The following is a 23,510-nucleotide window of genomic DNA, read 5'->3' as shown; positions in this document are numbered from 1 at the left end:
TCCGAGCACCCGTACCGTAACACCATGGATTGCCACGCACTTAAAATCCTAGCGCCGGCTACCTGGACCGGTTTGGTTTTAACACGATACGGTGCTAAAATCTTCAAAATACATGAGTCCATCGATATCTTTTTTTCATCAGATATGTTAGTTATAATAAGACTGAGCTAGCTGAGCAGTTTAGTGTTTCTATGTGCTGTATTTATTCAGTTTGAGAAACCATCTCTAGGAAGCAACAAAACGGACTAGAAATGATCTCTGTTGCTAGGTGGTTGCTAAGGGTCAGACTACTTCCTGAAGTAGTAAACATTGCATAGATTGTTTTTCAGTTCTTAGTCACACACTATATATCGCCATGGAACCGGAGATCGCACTCACAAACAGTTTAATAGTTTAACAGCGAATTGCCCCACAATATGAATACATTTAGATTACACGTTTCATTTAGTTGGCAACTTGAGGGTCTGCTTTAACATAAAACCTCAAATTGCTTGCCAACATCCAATCTTTTTGTTTGGTTGTTCACATTGTTTGCACTCGATGATTGCACTTGTGTGTCGGAAGGTTCCAGACATCTGAAACGCCAAACAGATATAAACCGTTTGAACAGGTCCAGTGCTGTGGTCGGTTTCCACCGTTTGGCGAACAGATTGACCAATCGGAACTTTCTCGAAACGTTACGAATTGGGATGCCACTTGCCTATAACTATGAATATTCTAACAATTATAATGGCCACAAAAACCTCAGCAAGATGGGGGAAGTAGATGTACCGATAAGAGACTATCTCGTCAGTCCTAACTTCTCTTAGCACCAATGCTGAGATGGAATCTGGATTGTTCTTCCAGTCAGAGCCCACGTCGCCTGAGCAGGTTTCGTTATTTTCACCAGTTCTGCTTTAAACTGATCTGATTCTGATTTCTCACCATCTTCATCTGCAGGGTTGTTGTCATCAAAATCTTCTAATATCAAATAAAATACTGGCACACGTGCTGTAGCATCATACTGTCACAGTAAGCTAATAAGAACCGACTTCTTTTTTCACTGTTTTTATTCTTAAGTAACTGTGAGATAGCAGCATATCATGAATGCACACAGGAAAGAAACATGACCAACCAGCATTTGTATCAAGTTATACTCTTATATATCTTGAGTCTCAAGCGATCGTAGTTTAAAGATGAAAAAAATATGTTTTTTTCATCATTATCATTAACAAATAGTTTGAGGATTGAAAAGGAAGAATTTCATAGAAAGAAATGAATGAATTAGACATGTTGAAATCCAGAGTCACTAGAGACCCAATGTGTGCGTATAAACGGTTCAAACATGCACAGGTCCCTTTAAACTTCTCTAAAAACATATCTGGAGATGGCCACTGTCGAATCATCGCTTCTGGCAACTTGATAATAGAAAGTCACGTGTTCTGCCATGATTATTCAGTGACAAGTTTCCAGTTTTCTGTACTTATGTACTTATGCTGAGGTCAGAGGAGCATCCAGCATGTCAGAGGTAGAAAACAAGACTTATTTTAGTTTTTTTGTAACAAAAAACAATCAGCAAAAGGCCAAATATGCTGATGCTGTTCAGTGTTTTTGTTCCATTGTTGACAGTGGTTGTCACAGGGCTTCCTCCCAGGATGCCAGGATTGGCCGTGAAGTCTGTGTTTATTTGCTGCTCCTCTTAAATATCATAATCAGGGTGACTGCAGGGGACTCTGAGTTTTATGTAAATTACATATAAGCCGATTACAAGTGAGGCAGTCCCGCTATAAACATTATTTATTTTATGGACTTCCAATTTTCACGACCAGATGTGATAAAGAGAGAATAATATTACAGCCATTATTGCATTGCATTGTTGTTGTATTATGAGGCTATTTCTCATGTCACACAAGGTAAGTCGTTTTTCTCCCAGAGACCAAGCAAGTTTGTCTTCCATGTAAAAGTGTTGCATTCGATAGCTGATTTGTACGGTAGTATTATCAGCTTTAATGATTGTAATGCAGTTTTTCTGCATTCTCCCTTGGGGGACATTGGTGTTTTTCAAATGATTTATGGTTTTAGGTGTGTGAAGAAATATTGGTGAATGATGTCATTCGTGTTCTTCTCCTCTCTACGTCCTCTTCTCTCTCACTAATCTCTCCTTCGTCCTCTTTGCCACCACTGTTGACCTTCATATGAGCAAGTGGGATTCCTTGATCATGGAGAGCACACTATTTTACATTTCTTCATGCATTTTGTCTTGATATCCATAAAAATATATGTTTGTGTTTTTAAGTACCATGAACATATCTCTATATAGTTTGACATCTCCCTGGAGCTTTTTTCTGCAGCGTTAAGAAGAACAGGCCATTTTGTGTCTAAGTTTAATGTACTTTTATATCAAGTACTCTCTCTTCTGATTGGCTGACTCTCAGACATGATAAACCACAGGTTTTCCTCAGTCTTGTAACCCGCTAGCTTCACGATGGAATGAAAGCTTGATGTTTTCTTCTGCATTAACGGTTGGACGGTGATTATTTATTTTATGGACTTCCAATTTTCATGACCAGATGTGATAAAGAGAGAATAATATTACAGCCATTATTGCATTGCATTGTTGTTGTATTATGAGGCTATTTCTCATGTCACACAAGGTAAGTCGTTTTTCTCCCAGAGACCAAGCAAGTTTGTCTTCCATGTAAAAGTGTTGCATTCGATAGCTGATTTGTACGGTAGTATTATCAGCTTAACGGTTGGACGGTGGGCCATGCCGAGGACAGACATATGACATGAAAGTGTGATTGTGACCACAGACTGTACATAAAAGTCTTTGTAGCTTCCGGCTCTGAAAAATTAGGTCGATGCAGAAGTGCCTTAAGCTGCAATACCACCGAGTGCCACTAGAGGTTGTCTCCAAAAAGCCTCCCAGTCCATTGGCTCCCATTCAACTTCTCTCAGAAATTTCTCAGTCAATAAAGTATATAGTAATATCTAGGTGTTTTCAGCTAAAGTCACTCCTTCTTGTTAGTTTTCTGGCGGTCCATCTGAAAATAATTCATCATTAGTTAGAAAATAAACTTCAAAAATATGTGTTTTTGGGGTTGTTTCTTTTTGATTGACAGGCCTGTGGTACAGTCATGTTACAGCTATCGGTGGACGGAACGTAATATCGCTGGGTTTCCAATCAGATCAAGTCAGATCCCCGGCTCACCCAAATATGGTCACTACCGGCAATGAAACTGCTCCGATCTAGCAAGATGACGGCGGCCAAATTCCGAACTCAAGGCTTCATAATGGCCGTTCACAAACCAATGGGTGACATCACAGCTGGTTGCTGCTTGTTTGTGACGTCACAAAATTACTGAGGTCCAGTGCCACAAGGAAGGAGGCTCCACATGAATGATAAGAAGGCCAGATGTAATATCAAAAGTGAACTTAGAACAACAACAAAAAACACGAGCACTAACAGGGAAGAAACTAACAAGTAGCAGAACGCTGGAAAACAGCAGCACAAAGAAGAACATGACAGTCTGGCAAGTAAGTCGTGCTGAGCAGGATGTATGTATAGTATCTACTGGACCAGCTGATTAGCAGAGTGGCTGCAGGTGAGCAGACTGGGGTTGATGCTGAGAGAGAAAAAAGCCCAAGAGAAAAAAGTAGGGGTTAGGTCACTGGTGTCGTAAAAAGCTCCACAGAGGCACCTTGTCCAGGGTGGCTGAGTAAACCCTGGATTTGTGCCTTACCTTCACCTTTGTGGACTCAGAGGTATCTTCGGAGGTCCCTGTGTGGAGGGTGCTTTGGTTGTAAGGTGTCTCATCCATTTTTCAGTGGCTGACTTTTGTCGTCTTTTCTATTTGAGATTTTAATGGACAGAATTTTTGAGGTGCATCACAAAACCGGAGCACCCAATGTGGTGACCTCAGGCTCGCGTCTCTCCTTTTCGCCAACGATTTGGTTCTGCAGGCTTTGTCAGCATGTGACCTCGACTGTGCATTTACTTCAGTTCGCAGCCAAGTGTGAAATGGTCAGGACGAATGTTAGCACCTCCAAGTCTAAGGCTAGTGTTCTCTGTCAGAAAAAGATGAATTGTTCCCCATGGAATGGAGGGGAGCTCCTGCTAAGTGGGGGAAAAGGAAATTGACATAGCAACTGTAATGTTCTCCCTTTATTTTGGGCTGTCATCAGTGGGAGCCCAATCTGTGTCTCCTGCCCTCAGCTATTGTAGTACGATTAGAGCTAGCAGCTCCGTCTTAAGTATACAGAGAAGTGCTCCAATTTCTAACAAAAGGAGCCATTTGAGGTGATGCGTACATCTGATCCGAAAGTGTGTGACATCTCCCACCCAACTGAAAGGTGACTTTGGAGCAGACTCGGGACAAACTGATGCATTTTATGTCACTGAGCTGGTCTGAGAACCCCTCAGTAGGGAAAGGAAGCCTCCTTAGTCTGCTCCCACTCCGTATTAAATATTGGGTACTGAATTGTCTTCTAAAATGCATATAATGTTCAGTTGAATTAGTCTACGTCACCATTCACTGGTCTGTGGGAATAACCTTCTGACCAGACACTCACAATCATTGTTGACATTCCTTCCAAAAATGCAAAATAAATTGTGAACTAATATGCATTTCCTTACACTACTGTTCTGAATGTGCATAGTTGGATACAATGAAGCACACAGTCGGTGGTGCTAATTCTTCAGTGGCGTACATTATACCATTGAAGAATGAGGGTGCAATGAGATGACAGTTGAACAAAAGAAAAGTATTTCAAAATTATGAAGAAATTACATTTTTGTATTTTTAAAAAAAAAAGCTTATGTCATTGTACTTATATCAAATGTAAAAACCTTTTTTTTTTTCTAACTTCAGTTGTTCCCGCTTAATTTTTATTCCCGAGATTTGAAAATCTGCAGAAAATATGTCAAAAATGCACTCAATGCTGGATTTTAGGGAAGAGTTCGGGTCACAGTAAGAAACAAACTTAATACGACTGAGGATGATTTTTCTTAAGAGGATTTTCTACACTGACAAGAGTAAAAATCTCAGTAAAATATACTTCTTTTTTTTTCCCATCAACAGAGTCTGGCCCTCCTCCAAAAACAACCCCACAGGTATTTTTGTGTGAGCAGCTTATTACAACCTGGTTCCACTATAAAGTTGACTGACCTCTAACATCTGTACAAATAACAACAATAAGGTGTCACGGAGAAGTTATGCAGTTCAAACTACGTCTATATCATGTTGTTTTTTCTTTGTTCAGAGAATAAGGGTTGGTGCAAGAGGCTGATTTTGCTTTTCAACAGTTAGTCAGGACAGTTTTTTTAACACTGCACTTATTGTTGCCTTGCCAACAAAGGTTGGCTTTGGGGTTCAAGTCATTTTTTACATATCTCTGTGGGTCGTATTTCAGGCTAAGAGCGAACGATCCATCTGGTCATAAGTGTTGGAGGACTTGTTACATCAACATGATGTAAGATTCAAACTGTAGCTTTTAAAATAAGTTTTTTTTAAATATCAGCGTGGATATCAGTCTTTATAAAGCCGTATAATTGTATGCGAGATTAACTATAATCTGTAACTCTTATATTCAACATTAGAATAAAACAGGTGTGAGGGAGACACTGTCTTTTTTTCCAGAGGGCTTGCACCACCCATTGGTCCTGAAGTGTTGGCACCGAGGACACGTTCTCTGGCAGATTAAGTCACTAGTGATAAGAGCATCCCTCCTCTGTCTCCCTCCGAGGCTCCCTGTCCTACCTCTCAGCCTGCCCTGCAATCTGGAAAATATTGGTTGAAAAATACTGCAACACTTCCTTTGTTATACTAAGCCCTTTTCTGTTACCCCCTCTACCTTATTTATTTCCTTGTTCTCCCCAAATAACAGCAGCACTGGGATGAGTGAGCGGAGGAAGAAGAAAAAGACGGGAAATAATGTATGGAAGAGCGAGGGAGGGTATAGTGAAAGGAGTGAATCTGCACTGTCAGAGAGAAGCAGAGGATGGCAGAGAAAGTTTATAAGGCGTAGTTTAGGAGGAAATGCGGGAGAGAAGCTGGGGAATCTGTGGTGGCCAGCTGCAAGAGGGGAGATAGCGGAGAAAGGCTTTTAATTCTCAATCCCCACAGAGCCTTTGAAAATTACCAATCTTCTTATCACAGACGCAGGGCTGCTTATGCAAATTGTTGTGGAGTGGAACGTTTAAACGGAAAATTACTCGACAGCATTTTTTCTCTCCCTCTTCCCTCTTCCCTCTCCCTCTTTCCCTCTCTTCCACAAGAAAGCCTGTTTTGAGTCTCAGATAAGAAGATGAATTGCTCTCTCCGTGCTTTGAAGCGCGTCAGGATTTAAAGACTCCAGCCTCGGCTCTGGTCTAACGCCACTGCTCGCGCTGCCTTTGTAGCAGAAAACAAGCTGGAAAAAAATTTGAGAAAAAGCATTTCAAAACAACATAGATTCTGTGCTCCAACACATCGTCCCCGCCTGAGGAGACATGGAGCAAAGAAAAATATATAAATATTTCCTCAGCCCTGCTCTTCACTCTATTTCTTTTAATATTCTGGCTTAACACAGTCAACGCATTTTTTTTTTCAGACATGGCAAGTAATTGACTTGAATGAATAGCGTTCATGTGTTGCGTGGAATGAATGTTTAGTGCATTGAAAATCTAAATTATACACAAGGTAATATTAAAAATGAAATTAAAAGAAAGTCAGTCAAGAGCTCAAGTGGTTAAAATTAAATAAAAATGAATGTAATTATCTATTAAATTGCGTGAGTTCATAATTTGAGATCAAGTAGTTTTTGACATATTTTATAAAAATAAAAGCTACATTTTTTTGATACATTGCCATGTACTGTATGTTGGTGATAATTACAAAATGTTGTAATACCAATACAGTGTCAATTTAAAAATTAAAAGGTAAAAATGTATATTTACATATAAATTTGCACATACATTGTAAAACGTAAGTAAAAAAAAAAACCTATATATATATATATGTATGTATATATACAGTATATATATGCGAGTGGTTCTATATATATATAGATATATCTATGTATATATCTATATATATATAACCACTCTCTGCTTGTACGTAGTTTACTCTTCTCAGTCTCACTAATAGCATCTTAATGCTGAAACCCATCTTTCACATATTCTCACATTTGTGGTGTGCTTTTGAAAATACTCTAATATGCCCTTTGAAAAGATGGTAATTGAAGAGCGTACACAGATAGAATATAGTGATAACCATGCAAAAGTCAATATTCATGTTTTGTTTTTCTTAATTATAACTTTAAAGTTCAACAATGACACAGGTACTAAACAAGCTGCCTAACGGATAGCTCTACATGGACTGAATAAGTTCACAAGAAAAATACTTTATTTGGGAGATTTAGCCCTTTAAGGATGCTGTCACACATCACAGTGATAACTCACAACACTTTGATGGAGGGAAGTGCAGACCAAACCAAGACCGTTTTTAAAAAAAAAAATCCCATTATCAGTGTGTAACGTGACCTGGACCAGTTGTTCCTTTACATGTTTATCTCATGTGGCTGAATTCCTTGTTCTATCGTGTTTTGTTTTCAGGATGCCTGCCCCCCCACTCCCATTTTTGTTCCTGCATATTGTGGGTGCATGAAATTGTGTGATATGGGGTTGAATTGAATTAGTTGAAAAAACAACACAAAAGGTGGTATTGAGGTTTTGTGGCTGTGTGGTTATGAAACTGAAGCTTGGCATTTACAGTGCTGCTAATGGACTACGGCAAGAGCTTTCATGTATTCAAAAATGATGATGACAAGGTAGAGCGGAATATTTTCGCTCATACAAAATTAAATCAATGCTGTCTTGCAAAAAGCACAAAAAGAGAGACTGGCACGACAGACAAATATGACTTGTTAATGACAAACCAGAAATACCAGTTTTAGCATCATAATTTTCTCCAAATGCAGTATTCCTTTCATAGGAGACAGCAGACAATGTGCACCGTCCAACAGGGAAGTGAATAATGCTTTCACTCCACCCACTCATGGAATTTCTTCACCGCTTTTTACCAACAGAGGCAGCTGAGGAAGAGGAAGTGCTACCTCCTGGTGGCTGGAGCTATCATCCTCGCCATCCTCATCATCATCATAGCTGTTTCAGCAAGAAAATGAGACTGGCCGCTGCGGTAAGATCAACAATCCACAAGATAACACAACCCTCATCTGAGACTTTTGACACTGTCCAGTCCATATTGGTGTGTTTTTAATAATACTGCTGCTGGGACAAACAAACATACCAGATTGCTGACGTATAGAGATTCTGTTTGCTTTTTATTTCAGTCGAGGAATATCATCCACCCGTGTTACCACGCATAGAGGAGGAGGGTGGTGACATTTCCCAGCATGCCCTCACTTTTTAAACTACATTCTAAACAGCACATGCACATACACACTTATTTTCTGACATATTGGGCCATTCAATGGCAAGAAAACATTACAGGTGTTGAGCAAATTGTAAACATGATTATGGCAACTGAGTACTTCCTGTCTGGGTTAGTTGAAGTGGACAGGGATGAAAATCAGATTGTGTGGTGGCTTTAAGTAGTTCTTCATTATTTAATCATTAAGGTTTTCAATTAATCAATTTATTTTGGAAAAAAAGAGCAAAAAAATGAACTGGCACAATGGATCATGAGTGACAGTGTGTCTGTTGAATGTGCGTTACTGTTTGGTACACGGACACAATCAATTGTGTCCTCACATGGCAGGTAATGTGCATGACCTGATGCTCAACTATGATCTCTCCATCTTCTATGCGGACACAGGCTAATGTTCACCTTGTTTGTTGTCTCTGTGTCCAAATTCATGTCCTTGTTCATTCACCTCTTCCAATATAATAAACAGCTGACCTAATAGTGAGCAGTGAATTCAGATTTGAGATGCTTAGAAATGGTCATTATTTGTCATCATCACTGACAGCTGTCACATAACGATAAGTGTGACACATCTAATTTCGGTCCTTGCCGTTGGACACTTTGTTGGTATTCAAAATGTTCAGTTCTCTGTGTAGTGGATACATTTACACACTCGGAATTCAGACGCTCAGATAAAATGGTGGACATTAAATGTGGTACAGTATAGAGTAAAGAGTAAATACAGCGGCTGTGTTGAGCACAGTATGGGCCGTGCAGTCTTTGTATGTCTCAGCTTTCTGCAATTACGTTCCAAACTTTAAACTTTGATGCCGCAGCTCTGCAGTTCTAAGAATGAACAACAAGCTTTCCTCCTCCAAGCACGATTGCTGTCACGCTGCACAAACTGCACAAATGTACCACATGAAGAAGAAACCAATCATAAACCAGTCATTGGGCCACAGAACGGCAACTTCAATTCACTAGCATTAAGGTTATAATTCAAGAACAATGCAGGAGCTTTGGGAGGAAATTTAAAGAGTTTATACACCCAGTCTAATCATCCTGCTTGTCCTGCAAACTAAGTGTGACAGCATGCTTATTTTACACCCTGTGCAGCACAGATGATGTCGCCACACAACATGATTAGAGGTTCAAGAAATGTATACCATTTAACCCACAGAGGCCAGTTCAGCCATGTTTCCTTTCTCCCAAAATGAGTGTTGAGTTATGCGTTTCACCAGTTTGGGTGGGAACCTTTCACCCTATAGACACAGTCCCTAAATGCCTTAACTTCTCACTACCAATGTGGAAATCATATTTGCAGTGTGCAAAAGGGCTGTGTAAAGACAACAGTGGGAAACTGATGATTCCCCTATAATCCAAACCATCCCATAATCCTTTGTGCCTTGTTGCCCTCATAGAATCAACCTCATCAGAGAGTGTTAGTACCATTTAACAATACAGGATGTGTTTGGCAGACAGTGCATAAAGGAATAACTTTCATTTACTATAATATGTGCTGTATTTGGAGTGTTTTGATCACACAGTGACATATTTAATTTGATAACATTTCAGTTTTTTTTCTCTACATTTTAATAGAAATCACAGAAAATTGAGTGCGTTCCTTCATTTTTGACAGATGCTCATCAGTGTTTTAAAAGAGAGATTACTGCTGTTTTGTTTGCCAGAATCTTGAAATGATCAAACGAGCTTTAAAAGGCGATGAACATAGAATCTCTCAAAGATGAATATAATTTAATGTGTTGGTCAAGTCCAGCTCAGTTTTCTGCTTGCTCTCTGGCTTTATGAAAATGCTGTAAAACTGTGGGCCAAACATTGGCAATGAGTTTCAGTTGCATCCATCAGCTCACTGCATCAATGTATCTCCACTTCAGATCCAGATATAACCTTCACTGTCATGTATTAAGTTAAGGATTAACATGAGCCTGTATCCCTTTTGTCACTGTCAAAGCATCGGTTTGCACTTTTAAATAGCCATGTCAATTTGTACGTAAGTTATATGGTATTAAAAAGCCCCTTTTTGTGCTTTTGCTCATGCGCGATTCTTTAATATAGTGTATCTTTGGCAGTCCAAATTTACACTTGGCATGATATAGTTTATTTAACCATATTTATAAATTAGACATGTAAAAAATAAATTACATAATAAATTAGGTAAAACAGACAGTGGGCAGGTGATATATGCTGGATATTTGGAAAGTTGTTGGAACTGTAGAAATTCACTGTCAATAACCTTTACTGTAGCAGCTTCCAACGCAAATTGATACTCAGAAGATATTTTTGATGGAGTGTGACCTTGTGTGTTTAATGAGTCAGACCTCCCAGTTGAAATCATACATCAAAGATGAGATTGAGATGTTAATATTTATATACATTTATACCAAGTGAATTTGCACAAATTTACAAGCTTCAGAGATGATAGCTGCTCCAGCAAATATTGAAGACAATCATCTAATAAATGTCCGCTTATCATAACCCATAGTTTCATGTATGTTTCACCGTGACAGTGTCCCTATAGCGGCCATATTAATTATGATGGGAGCAAGTGAGGAAGTTATACAGCCAAAACATTGGCCTAGTTTGTTATGCATGGGAAAGTCAGCAAAACTTATGATTTGACGAGATTGTTCACACAAAGATTAAATTAAATTGTACATCAGAATTATTTTAGCACATTTATATGCTGTTCATCCACTAACTGAAAAATATAGTAGCTATGATGTCATACTGTCGATCCATGTTTTTTTGGTACCATCTATATACAAAATTTGTGTTTTTGCTTTTTATAAGATGCAAGTGGTAAAAACTAACATTTATTTTATTTATCTGTTGGTTTATTCAACAGGGACAGTGCAAAAAATAATAATAAAAAAAAACATTTCTGTAAATGCACTAGAGTTACCCAAGAGGCTATTCAGGTCAGTAGTTAAAAAGTCACCCTAAAAATAATACAAGATTCAAATTACAAAATTATAAAGATGCAATACAATAATATAGAGAAGAATAATATACAATTTAGTAAAAATTGTATCAAGACTTTATTTTTAGGTACTATTAAATAAATAGAACCTAATACATAATAATAATACATGACATACAAAACAATAAAATGAGAGATGTTAACAGGAATATGGACCTAACAGGATCACATTGTGCTGTAATGTGAGACATCAACTGAAACATGCAAAGCAGAAGCCCAGATATATATATAAAAAAGCTAGCACAGTAAATAAAACACATACATTAGTCTGACATCATGGAAACAAACCACAAAATAGACATGCATACAGTTGCCTGAAATTTGCAAGTTAGCCACAGAAGACAGTAAACAGGGAGGGAAGTTCTGAGCGACAGCGGTGTAACTACATGCAGGTAATGTGGTTGCATAGCGGCCCGAACAGACAGATTCTTCTTTGATCATTTAATTTACCTTGTAACTATTGGATCAAAAAGTTTGAGAAGTTTCAGTTAAGACTGTTGATTATACAATTCAACTGGTTGAATTTACAAAACAGGAGATATTTATAGAACTTCATGAGTACTCTGTGGTGTCACATATTATCATTAATTCATTACAATCGCATAATAGTTTTTCATATTCAAGCTTATAGTTTATTGGCTCAAAAGTTAAAGTAAGGGATCAATGGATGATTTGAACTTCAAACACATGCAAATGTGCCCATTGAGAATAACATAGCAAAATCTACTCAGATGAAATATGAAAACGAAAAGCCTGGACAGTCCGCCTGTAACGTAAATAAAACGTATTTCAAATATATTTGGCAAAAAAAAAAATCATCCTACACACTTGCGTTTTGTGACTGTATGTCCTCCTATTCAAAATGAATAATATTTGTTGAATATGTTTTCATCTGTTTGGTCAACACCAGATTTTATCAAGCGCAGCAAGACGGGCTGTTTTCCCTGTAATAATTTAATTGAGGTGTCAACTGTGCAGTGCCTTTCTCTGTTTTTGGCTGGTTAAAAGGTGCTTTCACTGCTGGCAAATGTAGGCTTTAATCAGCGTTTGTAATGAGAGTGGCGGCACACTCAGAGAGGAGAAAGACAAAACAAACTGTTTGGATCGGTGGGAAAATATTGAGTCAAATTAGAGTAAACTAGAAAACCAGAAGGAATCTGATTCCTTCAGCACCACCTGAGTGGAGCCTTCAGAGCACCCGTACCGTAACACCACGGATAGTCACGCACTTAAAATCCTAGCGGCGGCTAGCTTGACCGGTTTGGTTTTAACACATGACACGGTGCTAAAATCCTAAAAACACACAAGACCACCGATATCATTTTTCATCAGATATCTTAGTTACAACCAGACTGAGCTAGCTGCAGTTTAGTGTTTCTGTGTTGTATTTATGAAGTTTGAGAAACCATCTCTAGAAAGCAACAAAACGGACTAGAAATCCTCTATGTTACTGGGGTCGTTGCTAAGGGTCAGCCTATTTCCTGGAGTAGTAAACAGTGCGTACATTAATTAAGACTCTACTGATGCAACTGATTGTTTTCCAGTTCTTAGTCATGGCAACGGTAATCATACTAGCAAAGAGTTTTATATTTTGGGAGCAAATTGCCATAGAATGAACACATTTTGCTTACATATTTTATTTAGTTGGTCATTTGTTGTACAATCAAAATATTACACCCGAGGGTGTGCTTTAACGTCATTATTGGCACTTCAGTGATGCTTACAGACCTCTGCCCATAACCTCGGTCCTGATCGAATGACCGTCGTCACAATAGTGATGTTAAAGCACACCGTCGAATGTTATATCGCTGAAATAAACAGTATTTATTCCCTTCACTAATTGTCACTGGGTTGTGAAGCTTTAACAGAGAATGCCGACTTACTGTTGGATTTTTTTTTTCTATGCCTGTCCAACAAATACACAAGTGATAAAATATTGTGAAATAAAGTGATACATATTTTTTTCATAAGAGAGAATTTGTTCACACTTGTAATTCATTTTAAGTTTGGGAAGTTTACATTCCTGCATGTTGAACAATGCCTCCATATGAACCTAAAGCAGCACCTTACTAATCATAGCCTCATATTACTCACTGATGGAGGGCTCTCTTGACTAACATTGTTTCTCTCTTACTTGACGTTCAAAACTAGATACCTTTGCTTGCATAAAGTATTGATTGTCACATATTTTCCTTGGGGGGGAGGAAAATGGAAATCCAGTGGAACAAAGTGTTCTATTCATAAAACAGCAGGTTGGATCAATGCTCCTGTGGCGACTGGCCCATGTGGAGGTTCAGCAGCTGGGGGTCGACTATAAAGGCTAGACACTAGCAGTTACAGCAAAACTGTCTCGGAGCTAAAAAAAAAAAAAAAAAGGAAACAGGCCATTGTGGAGTCTGTTTCACTGGAGACATATGTTCAATGCTTTGTTGATGTTCACCTGCGCTGTCACAAAGCAGAGCCACAGCCCGGACGAACTAATGACTGCAGACATGTGGGTTGTTGTTGTTTTTTCCAAATTATTTTGAAGTTAAATTTCAACAGAGTTATGATGCAAAACAACTAAGAAACTACTTATTTTTTTTTAGTACGTTTCCTGTTAAAATAGGAAACAAAAACACAAAGAGATTCATGCTGAATTTTGGTAAACTGTACACAGGAAATGTAAGCAAGCTGCACCTGTGCTCCGGTCCCGTCACGGTTCTGTCATGGTGTCAATGTCCACAAGAAAAAGTGGTGCATCTGTTTCTCAGTTATTTCGCTGATCTTTTTTTTATTTTTTTTACAAGCATAAGCGCAGCAGCTCATTTCGCTGTGGTAAGCAGATGCTTTGTGGAATATTGCAAGTTTTTGTCACTTCCAAAAATGATGAACTTAGCCCATCTCACAGAACAGCTGCTATAATTAACACGTATTTTCTTTATTTTTTCTGGTTATGACGTGATCATAAAATAATGATTCAATCTACAAGCTCAGCAGCTTGATAATGACTGCTTGTCAACAAGCATTCCGTTTACTGACAACAGAGACTGAAAAAAAGCGATACCATTACTTTAATTTACTTTCATACAAAATACATTTACACAAATGTAGAGTCTTCAGAGATACGAGCTGGTCCAACAGATATTGGATTCTGTCCTTCCTCACATGTAATAGCTGCTTAGTATGCGTTTCCTGTACTGTTCATTGTGACAACGCCCTCAAGTGGTGACAGTCATGATGATGCGAGCACAGGAGGAATCGTGTAGGTGATGTAGCTAATAGAGCCACGTGTTCAACAGGGAGGAGGTTGGGGTGGATGGATGGATCAATGAAACATTGGACTTAACATTATGTTAACCCTCGTGTTGTCCTTGGGTCAAAATGACCCGCAGCGGTGTTCAACCAAGTTCTATTTCATTTTCATATTTTTTGGGATCATTGGTGACAAGGAGGCTGTGAAGGTTTCTTTAAAGAATGATGACCAACGATCCCAAAAAATATAAAAATATAGAAATAAAATAGAACTTGGTTGAACACAGCTGTGGGTCATTTTGACCGAAGGACAACACGAGGGTTAACACTATTATTGTTTTTGGCTCTCTGTTTTTAGGCCACAGTTGTTTTCCTGTCTTTCCTGTTGCAGTTTTGCTCTAACTTGTTATAGTTATATACATTATACACTATTGTGGAAATACCTCAGCAGGTTATTAAGGTTTATAATACATGCATCTCTGATTTCTCTCTGGCACACGCCTGCATTTCAGGCAGAAATCTTTGTTTTGCTTTGTTTACTCAGATCTCAGATTAGTAGCTCTTCGTGTTCATGGAAAATCACCAAAATCGTTGTTTTAGAAGATGAGACAGGATTACTACCAGTCTGTGTGTATGAGCGTGAGTGAAGAAGAATCCTTGTTCCCACTGCAGGGAATTAATATTATAGCTCACCATTTGATTTAAGCCCAAGCGACTGGGTTTATCGCCACAGCAGAGCAGTCATAAGCTTGGCAAAGTTAACAACGTTTTATTGTAAGGATCCAAATGAACACTTGCTTGTCTGTCTGGCGAAACAAGTCACTTCCACTGTAATGACTGTCCAAATGTATTATGGTCCTTTAAGCGGTTTTAGCACCAGAAGTATAATCGTAAACAAACTTGCCCTCTTTTATGAAACTTGGCACACCCACATACATTCATGAATGATATAGTATAGACTCCTTCTCCTCAAATTATTTACAAAGCAGTTGAAAACATAACAGGCCTCTGTCAATTGAATCAGTCATGAGGCATCACCCTCTATAAAGCTAAACAAAAAAAAAAAAAAAAAAAATGGAGACCGACAACAGGTCATGGTGGTGTTGAAGTAGTTCTTAAAGATAAAATGACAGGTTCCAATAATTTTAAAAGTCATGAGACATACACTTAAAGGGAGAAAGATGAGAAGATTAAACATGTCATCATACTGAAACAAACAATTAGTCAATTAGTCAAATAAAATGTGGTCCGATGTCCATTCTAAATACATTTTCCTTGACCTCCATGGAAAATGTCGTGTTCAAAGTAAGACGTGAGGTAAAATTAGTAAGGAGACAAGACAATCGCAGTACTAAGAGAATATGACTGCACTTACAACGGCTACCAAGTTATGTGATGGTGGATGTTAATAATGTTGGGCTTGCCTCAGTCTACAATATACCGAGGATGGACAACTAAAAGTGCGGCTTTGACACATTGCCCTACGTTGTGTCATGCAGGCTATATAAACCTGGACAACCCGACCCATAAATAGGGAATGTGATGCCGAGACAGCACTGATGAAACACTGAACAGAATTCAATTTTAAATTTGAGTTAGTTTATAGTTATTTTATAATTGGAAGGTGCTTACGAAATAAGCTAGTTCTGGCTCACTAGCGCAAAATACACTGCTGGTTTCAAGGTTTATGATAAAGTGGATCTATAGTACATGGGATACGAAATTAAATGTGTATGAGGCCCCGTTATACGTATAATAATGACTTTCACGTTGTCCCGTCAAGTTTGTTTTTATAGATTCCAACTTTTGCACTAGCAGATATAAAAAGAAGACGAGTTGGTTGAACTCTGCTTAAATTTGCAGATGTATTGTAGTTTTTTTAGGTGGAGCACCGTGTAACCCGGGAATTTTGACAACTGCTGAGTTAGCTTTCTTATTCCTTTGGAATTCTACTATCCTGCCTGCACAGAGCAGCTGTGTCAGACAAACACATAAAACTTGTAGATATGTGTATGATGATAAATTATAGTGAAGTTTGAGGGTAGGAGAAGCCCCGGAAACAGAAACGAGTGTTGTCAGAAATGCATTTTGATAATTTGGCTTGTTTATTACAATATATATATATATATATAAAACCCGTTGTGAACACTTATAAATAAAAATAAAAACTTGACATGAGCCAAAAAAGTACACATTGTCATTCCCAATCCAGATCAATCCTGTCCCAAATGCCAGGGATGTTTAAGTAATTATTGAAGTTACCTCTGATGTGCCTCCTGCATAAAAGCATGCTGCACTCTCGCTTGAGAGATGCTCATATGGATTCTGCTGCTGTTTGAAGCTGCAGGTTTGTGAGACACTCAGAGGAAAGACTCCTTCAAACAGCTGGAAGCACCAGACTTCAGCTCCTATTTACATTTTGTCAAGACTCAATCGGAGTTGTTTCAGCCTCTGTCTTCATCCTCAGTAAAGTTGCTTTTACCGACAATTCAGTTTGTAATAGATGCGAAATAGTACAGCAAACTGAGTGAGGCAAAACTTCGCACACATCAGAGGTGTTTTGTGACTTTGGAGAGGTTGTGTGGACAAAGACTGAGATTACTTTTTATTGACTAATATTGGTACTGTTACCAAATCCACAAAAAAAAACAAATCAGGGCACTTCACAAAAAAAGGTCCTTATAACAGAACTTTACAAGACTGTCCTGTATGCAGAAAAAAATCCATACGATATGTGTTGAGGTTTTTCATAACATTAATTTGATGTGAGTTTGTGAGAGTGCGAGACAGACACTGAAAACAAGGGTCTGTCAATATTTGCAAATCAAAACTACTGAAAGTAAAAGTTATGTCACGAAACTTCATTGTTACCTATTCTTGGGTTTATGGAAGTCCTGTAACTTTCTTGATAGGTATTGGGCAAAAAGCGTTATAGTGTCTGTGAGATTATTAATGTCATCATTGTTAAAATGGTCAAAAAACGATAAATTCCAGATTAAAAGTGAGGCAGTAGATTTATCTTTTATGACGTTCTGACAGATACAGATGCTTTTTACGACCACTGGATGGCACCTGAAAAATATTTCAATATTCTACACATAGTGGCATTAAGCCATCGAGGGAACTACAACTATGGTGTTGTACTGAGATGCAGATCATGTTAGTAATCTACCCACACAGGAAATCACAACTCACATCATGATCTACACTGCTGTGCAAAGGTTGCCGAAAAAAACTGTCTCATGAAGATTTGTTAATATCGATGCAACTGTGAAGAAGAAGCTTGAAAATAAATGTTTTGCAAATTTTCAGTCCACTGTTATTTTCTATTTGCTTAAGACATTTTTCAAATGAATAAATTGACCAGAAAATGTTGCAAATTCATTTGGCACCTTGTCAATCACTAACACTTCCTCTGGCAGAAATGACTGTACGGTATCCAAACACTGAAGCTAGAAAGCTCAGGAACATTCTTAGCTCATCATGCTCGCAAATATGGGTCCACAGTGCAAAAGTTCAGAGTCCATGAGGCAAGTGGTGGGAGAGAGCCCAGCATCCCGACAGCCTCATGGGCGAAGCTGCTCCTCAGTCTGGAGGAGCGTGCACGGAGGCCGCGGCACCTCCTCCGAGAAGGCAGGAGGCCGAAGAGGTCGTGCGAGGGATGGGCCGGGTCTCCCGCGGTGCCGACTGTGTTACATGTGTCTACTTGAAAATATTCATGTCTTAGTAGCAGTTTTACCAACAGACACAATTATTTCTCTTAGATATTGTCTTTATTTCAACCGTTGCTGGCAAGTTTCATTCAGTGGCAGATGCGATGCAATATGTGCGAATGTTCATCTCAGGTCATGTTTTTAAGTCCGCATAAAGTGCCAAATTAATGCGGAATATAACAGCAAGGGTCAAATGACTCAATATGACGACCCCTCTTCCCCCACCAAATGCCTCACTAAATTATAGGCTGCTATGGTAACAATATGCACTATATACTCAGATACCAAAGTGGGACACTACCCAGTAGAAAGGCTTAGTAGCACAGTGAGAGTGTGCAGTATCTCACTAATGCTATCAAGTGTTACATTACATTACATTACATTTCATTTAGCTGACGCTTTTATCCAAAGCGACTTACAATAAGTGCATTTCAACCATGAGGGTGTTATCAACCTCCCCTCGCCGATGTTTCATTGAGTTCGGCCGACGACACCTCGGGAAGGTTCAACAGCGGTCCTGGTGTCCTGCAACTACTCCGCTCAATACTCACACCCTTCCTGTCTAAACTAGTATGATTTGTACCTACATGCTTTGGCAACATTATCTTTGCTCAAAGCCAAAAGTTCGTACTTGCTGTATATGACAACCGTTTTCCTTCCTTTTCCACCAAATCCAAAGACTGCCTTGTTCAGCTGCTTCATCTCCCTCGCTGCCTGCTGCAGGTTCCGTCCACAGATTTAAAGCTCCCACAATCGTGCTGCTGTTGAACATGCAATGAACCCTCGACAACCTATCTTTACTGGACGCACTCTTGCGCTCCACCAATATTATCTTCCAATTACACTGTCAGCTCAATGAAATAAACCATTCACTGACAACCTGACCACAATACAATATCTGACCTCTGGCTGGTACAACTTATTTCTTGTGGAATCACAAGCTTTCCACCCAGATGTACCTGCATGTCCCAGTCCCATCCTTTATTTAACACGCTAACAGCTTGCCTATATGAACCCTTTCCTCCCCTGCTCTCCTTGCCCGGTCTTCCTTCCACTCTTCTCTTCTCGATGGCTGCAGCCACACACCTCAGTACCTGGTTGTGCCTCCATGTGTAACTACCCTGCACCAAACCAACCAGCCCAACCCCACAGACTGAGTTTTATCGTTCCTACCGCTGAACATGACGGACAGGTTCCATCCTCACCTCCCCACTGCTTGAGGTTCTGAGGTGATGGAAGCAGGTCAGACGTTGCTCCCATCAGAAAGCCTCTACGACTCGACTCCATGGACCACAGGTCCTTCCAACTGAGTCTTCTTTACACTCTCCCAGTTCACCCACTGGCCCTGCTGACCCTGAGCAGCTGCATCTCTCTGCATCCTCCTCACGACGCACCTGATCACTCACTAGCTTCCTCCTTTCTGCCAGCCTGACTCCACATTGGACCTCCTGTCCTCAGACCTAAGGCTCCTCTTCCTTGCTGCCTACCCACCACCTCTGCCTGTCTTACTGCTGCCTGTGCCTCCTGAGCTGTTTGCCTTGCATTTCACTTTCTTCCTGTCCTGAGTGCTGGTGCCAACTTCCTCACTGCCTCTTTTTTGCTTCCTGCCAACTGCACTCTACTCTTACCTTGGCACACTTAAATGTGTCCGTTAGGCTAGACAATGGTAATTGGTGGTTACCCCTTCCATACAATGCTATGCTACCGAGGCATTGGGCAACCCCCAACCTCTTCATAATGTATAAACTAATCAGTCTCTCCAGCCTTTCTATCTTAGAAATTGAACAACCATATACTGTCAATGGCCACATTACCCTTGGAAACAGCCCAAACTGTAGACACCACAAATTAAGCTTTTCCCAGGAGTCCCAACTTCTCTATTGGTTCAGCAACATCTCTCCTAAGCTGCCCAACCTGCTCAACATTACTTAATTCACTTGTGTACCATCTCCCTCGACTCTTAACTGGCTCATCCAACGCAAAGGGAATTTCTTCCTCACCTACAAAAAAACGTCACTCGTTTTAACCTTCCTTTCACCAACAAATGATTCACCAGTGATGAATCTAGGCCCAAAATTCACATTCTAGCTTTGTTTTTGGTCTCCACTCTAACTGCTCTACTCTATGCTAATAGTGTCTTCTGTTTGTTCTCATTAACTGTAGCTTATCATTAGAGAAACAGGACGTTTTAGCCACTCTTTAAAAAAAGGCATTTAATTGAATTAACAACATATATTTGTGTTATCAGTAAGAGGGTGAAACATAATAATATAACTTTTATTTAACCTCCTTCTGTTTGAATAGTATGGCAGTCTCCATAGGACACACCTACATATAATCATCACCACAATATTAGGGATATAATCAGAAAAGCAGAATATTGGATCATTAAGTCACAACAATATTATTAATGTTAATGAAAAACGGATTGAATGTGCATTCAGCAACTTAATCTGAAGTATAAATGTAAACCTTCTGCTTGGTGAGAGAGACAGCTTAAGTGCAACCAAGTTTACCTATTGGATGGGATATGTTTGCTTTTACGGTTGAGGTTATTTGTATTGTGTCCTAATCCAGAAAATCTTTCTTTCAATAGTTCAAAAGTTGTCTGAAGTTGTAGTCACAGCAAAGTGCACCAAGCTTGACAACAATATGGTTAGCATGTAAGCAGAAAGGGCGTTATCTTTGGAGTTGTACTCTCTGCAAAGTTCCATATAACATTTTATTTGGAAGCCAAGAAAATAAGTTTGCCTCTCTCCACAGTTTTTTTTAATCTTGTATAATTACAGATAGCCCGAGAGTCTTCAGAACATATATTTTTTTTAAATTGTAGTCAGCACAAATGAAGTCTTTCAAAACACACAGGGCCTGATTTAGTAAAGGTTTCTTTACGACTTCTTACGACTCAGCATTTTTCTGTCTCTGGGTCGCTCCAGCGTATTTCTGCTTGGATATCCCACCCAGTTCCGTTATTCAGGTGTGATGTCACAGGTCCTGAATGTGTCCAGCAGAATTCACAGGTAGCTTCATAAGGTTGACAAGCACTTGTGAGACACTGAATGAAAAGTCAGCTGCTCATCACAGAAAGATCTGGACCTGCTGATCGGTGTTTGATAGAAGCATTTCCTGTTTTATGTGCCAATGTTTTATTAGCAAGCCTTTTTTTCATCTTTTTGTTTTCCCACATCATTGACTTCCTCGCTCATAATCTCCTATATAGCGTTTTGTTCTTGTTATATTTATATTTCTTCATTTCAATGGGAACAGATTTCCTTTTCCTTTTGCGCTCACTCTGTTTTCCATTGCTGGAATCACTTTAACACACAAACCCCTCATTTAAATACAACGATTTGCACCTGATTTCAATGACGCAATTACTTTTAGTAAATCACCGGCAAGAATGTGCAAACTTTTGGAAGGGACACACAATTTAGTACCCGTTATCTGAGATCTTAGTAAATCAGGCCCCCAGTGTATTAAGTATGCTGCATTTGTATAAATCTAGTATTATATATGTATTACAGTTGTGATTAGCCATTCTACAAGCATACTTTCAATTAAAATTAGTCTCTCTTATCCGTCATTAAGATGACTGATCATCATGATATCTGTTACCTGAGTGTGTCTCAATGGGGGACTGACCTCTTCGTAGCTGAGTACACCCTGAGTACACAATCATTTTCCCAGGCTGTCTGTCAGCGTCCATATTGATCATCAAAGTAAGGTGTTTTAAACTCCAAAAGAAGTTTCACCAGTGTGCTTCCAAAGGTGGAGAAAAGAAACGGTTAAAGAAAATCATGGAGAATGAAAAAAAAGAGAACAGAAGAGACAGAAGCAGAAGATTAAGGCAGGCTTACTCACAAACAAAAGCCTTCAAGAAAATGTAATTTTAAGGAAAGAGTTAAGCTTTTACAGCAAGGACAGGGTAACCTTCCAGACACGACCAGAACTCAAGGACATGCAGGATATTCAGTGGTCAAACCCTGTCTGAGAGTCAAGAGGAAATTAATCATAATGTGCGTGACAATTTTTCTTTATTTAGAGCCAGCCAATAAAAGTCAATATTAGTCAACAAGTAGCAGACACATATGAATGATGAGGAATATAAAGAATAAAAAACACCTTTTATATTCTTGAGGAGCAGGTGTTGTCAAGTTAAAGCTAAATCAAGCTAAAATGTTTTTTTCTCCCAACAGGCTTTTAAAAAAATACTTTACATCAAAGTAATACATACAAGGCCGATTTAATTTAGTCTTAAAAAGCTTAATTACCAACAGAGTCCAAGGGAGCTGAGTGAGGAAGAGCATTTCAAGGTCCAACCAATCAATAGTCAAATAAATTAGGGGTAAACAAAAAAGTTAAAGGATGCAAAAATACAAAGAACCAGGAAGCAACACTATGCTAAAGAGTAGTGCCTGAAACCGAATGCTTTATTCTGATATGCAATCAACACATGTGAAAAACATCGACATGTCTGCAGTAAAATTAAAACATTTTGTTCATAACTTTCTCGTTTAGAAGACATTTAAAGCAGAACATCTTTAAATCGGTACACCCCCTTGTTGCATGCACAGTAAATAAACAAACAAAATAACAATATGGCCACAAGAATTGTTATGTCCCATTTCTTTGTGCATAGCTTTTTGAATCTATATGTATGTGTCAGGGATGCAAGTGGGTAACATTGGTGACTGGACAGCATGGGGACAGGGAGGACCAGGGAAAACCTGCAGTGTTTTAGAAAGACCCACCTCATATCCCTCACACGCCAACAAAATGTGATAAAACCATGGAGGCTCTCATCATTTGACAAAGGTTATGTGTGTTTCTGAGTCAATAAATCCATGCTCTCAATAATGGATGTTACTTTTTCAACATGTTCACAATAAACTGGCCAATAGTAGATTTTAACATATACTAGCATTGTGGAAGATGTTCACCAACTATCCAAGCACAGTTAAATGAACAGACAAGCAGCAGGAGAAGCATGAAAAGTGTGAGTGAACGAGTGATGAAGAACAGCAGCAGAAGAGACAGAAAGGAGAATAGCAAGTGCCATACATCAGTTTAATGAGAGTGACGATGACGAAAATAACTGGGGAGTCGCTTCTGCTCTCAAATCAATAGCCTGACTCTTAATGGCACTCTAAATAATGTAATAACTGCACCCTGACACTT

At 39.0% G+C, this 23,510-nt stretch overlaps 1 protein-coding gene across 1 annotated transcript in view; it reads left to right on the top strand.

Annotated features, from left to right (window-relative positions):
* The window catches only part of tsnare1 (T-SNARE Domain Containing 1), a 170,836-nt gene that overhangs the window by 128,834 nt on the left and 18,492 nt on the right, over positions 1-23,510 (top strand). Inside the window, exon 11 of the mRNA XM_069143474.1 lies at positions 8,047-8,156. Coding sequence (XP_068999575.1) covers positions 8,047-8,142 — 96 coding nt within the window. The 3' untranslated portion in view covers positions 8,143-8,156. The remainder of the gene's footprint in view (positions 1-8,046; positions 8,157-23,510) is intronic.

The sequence above is a fragment of the Embiotoca jacksoni genome, unplaced genomic scaffold (assembly GCF_022577435.1).
Source record: "Embiotoca jacksoni isolate LCO1_2020_lvr unplaced genomic scaffold, fEmbJac1.0.p SCAF_11, whole genome shotgun sequence".
In the NCBI taxonomy this organism is placed as follows: Eukaryota; Metazoa; Chordata; class Actinopteri; family Embiotocidae; genus Embiotoca; species Embiotoca jacksoni.
This window is presented reverse-complemented; position numbering and strand designations above follow the sequence as displayed.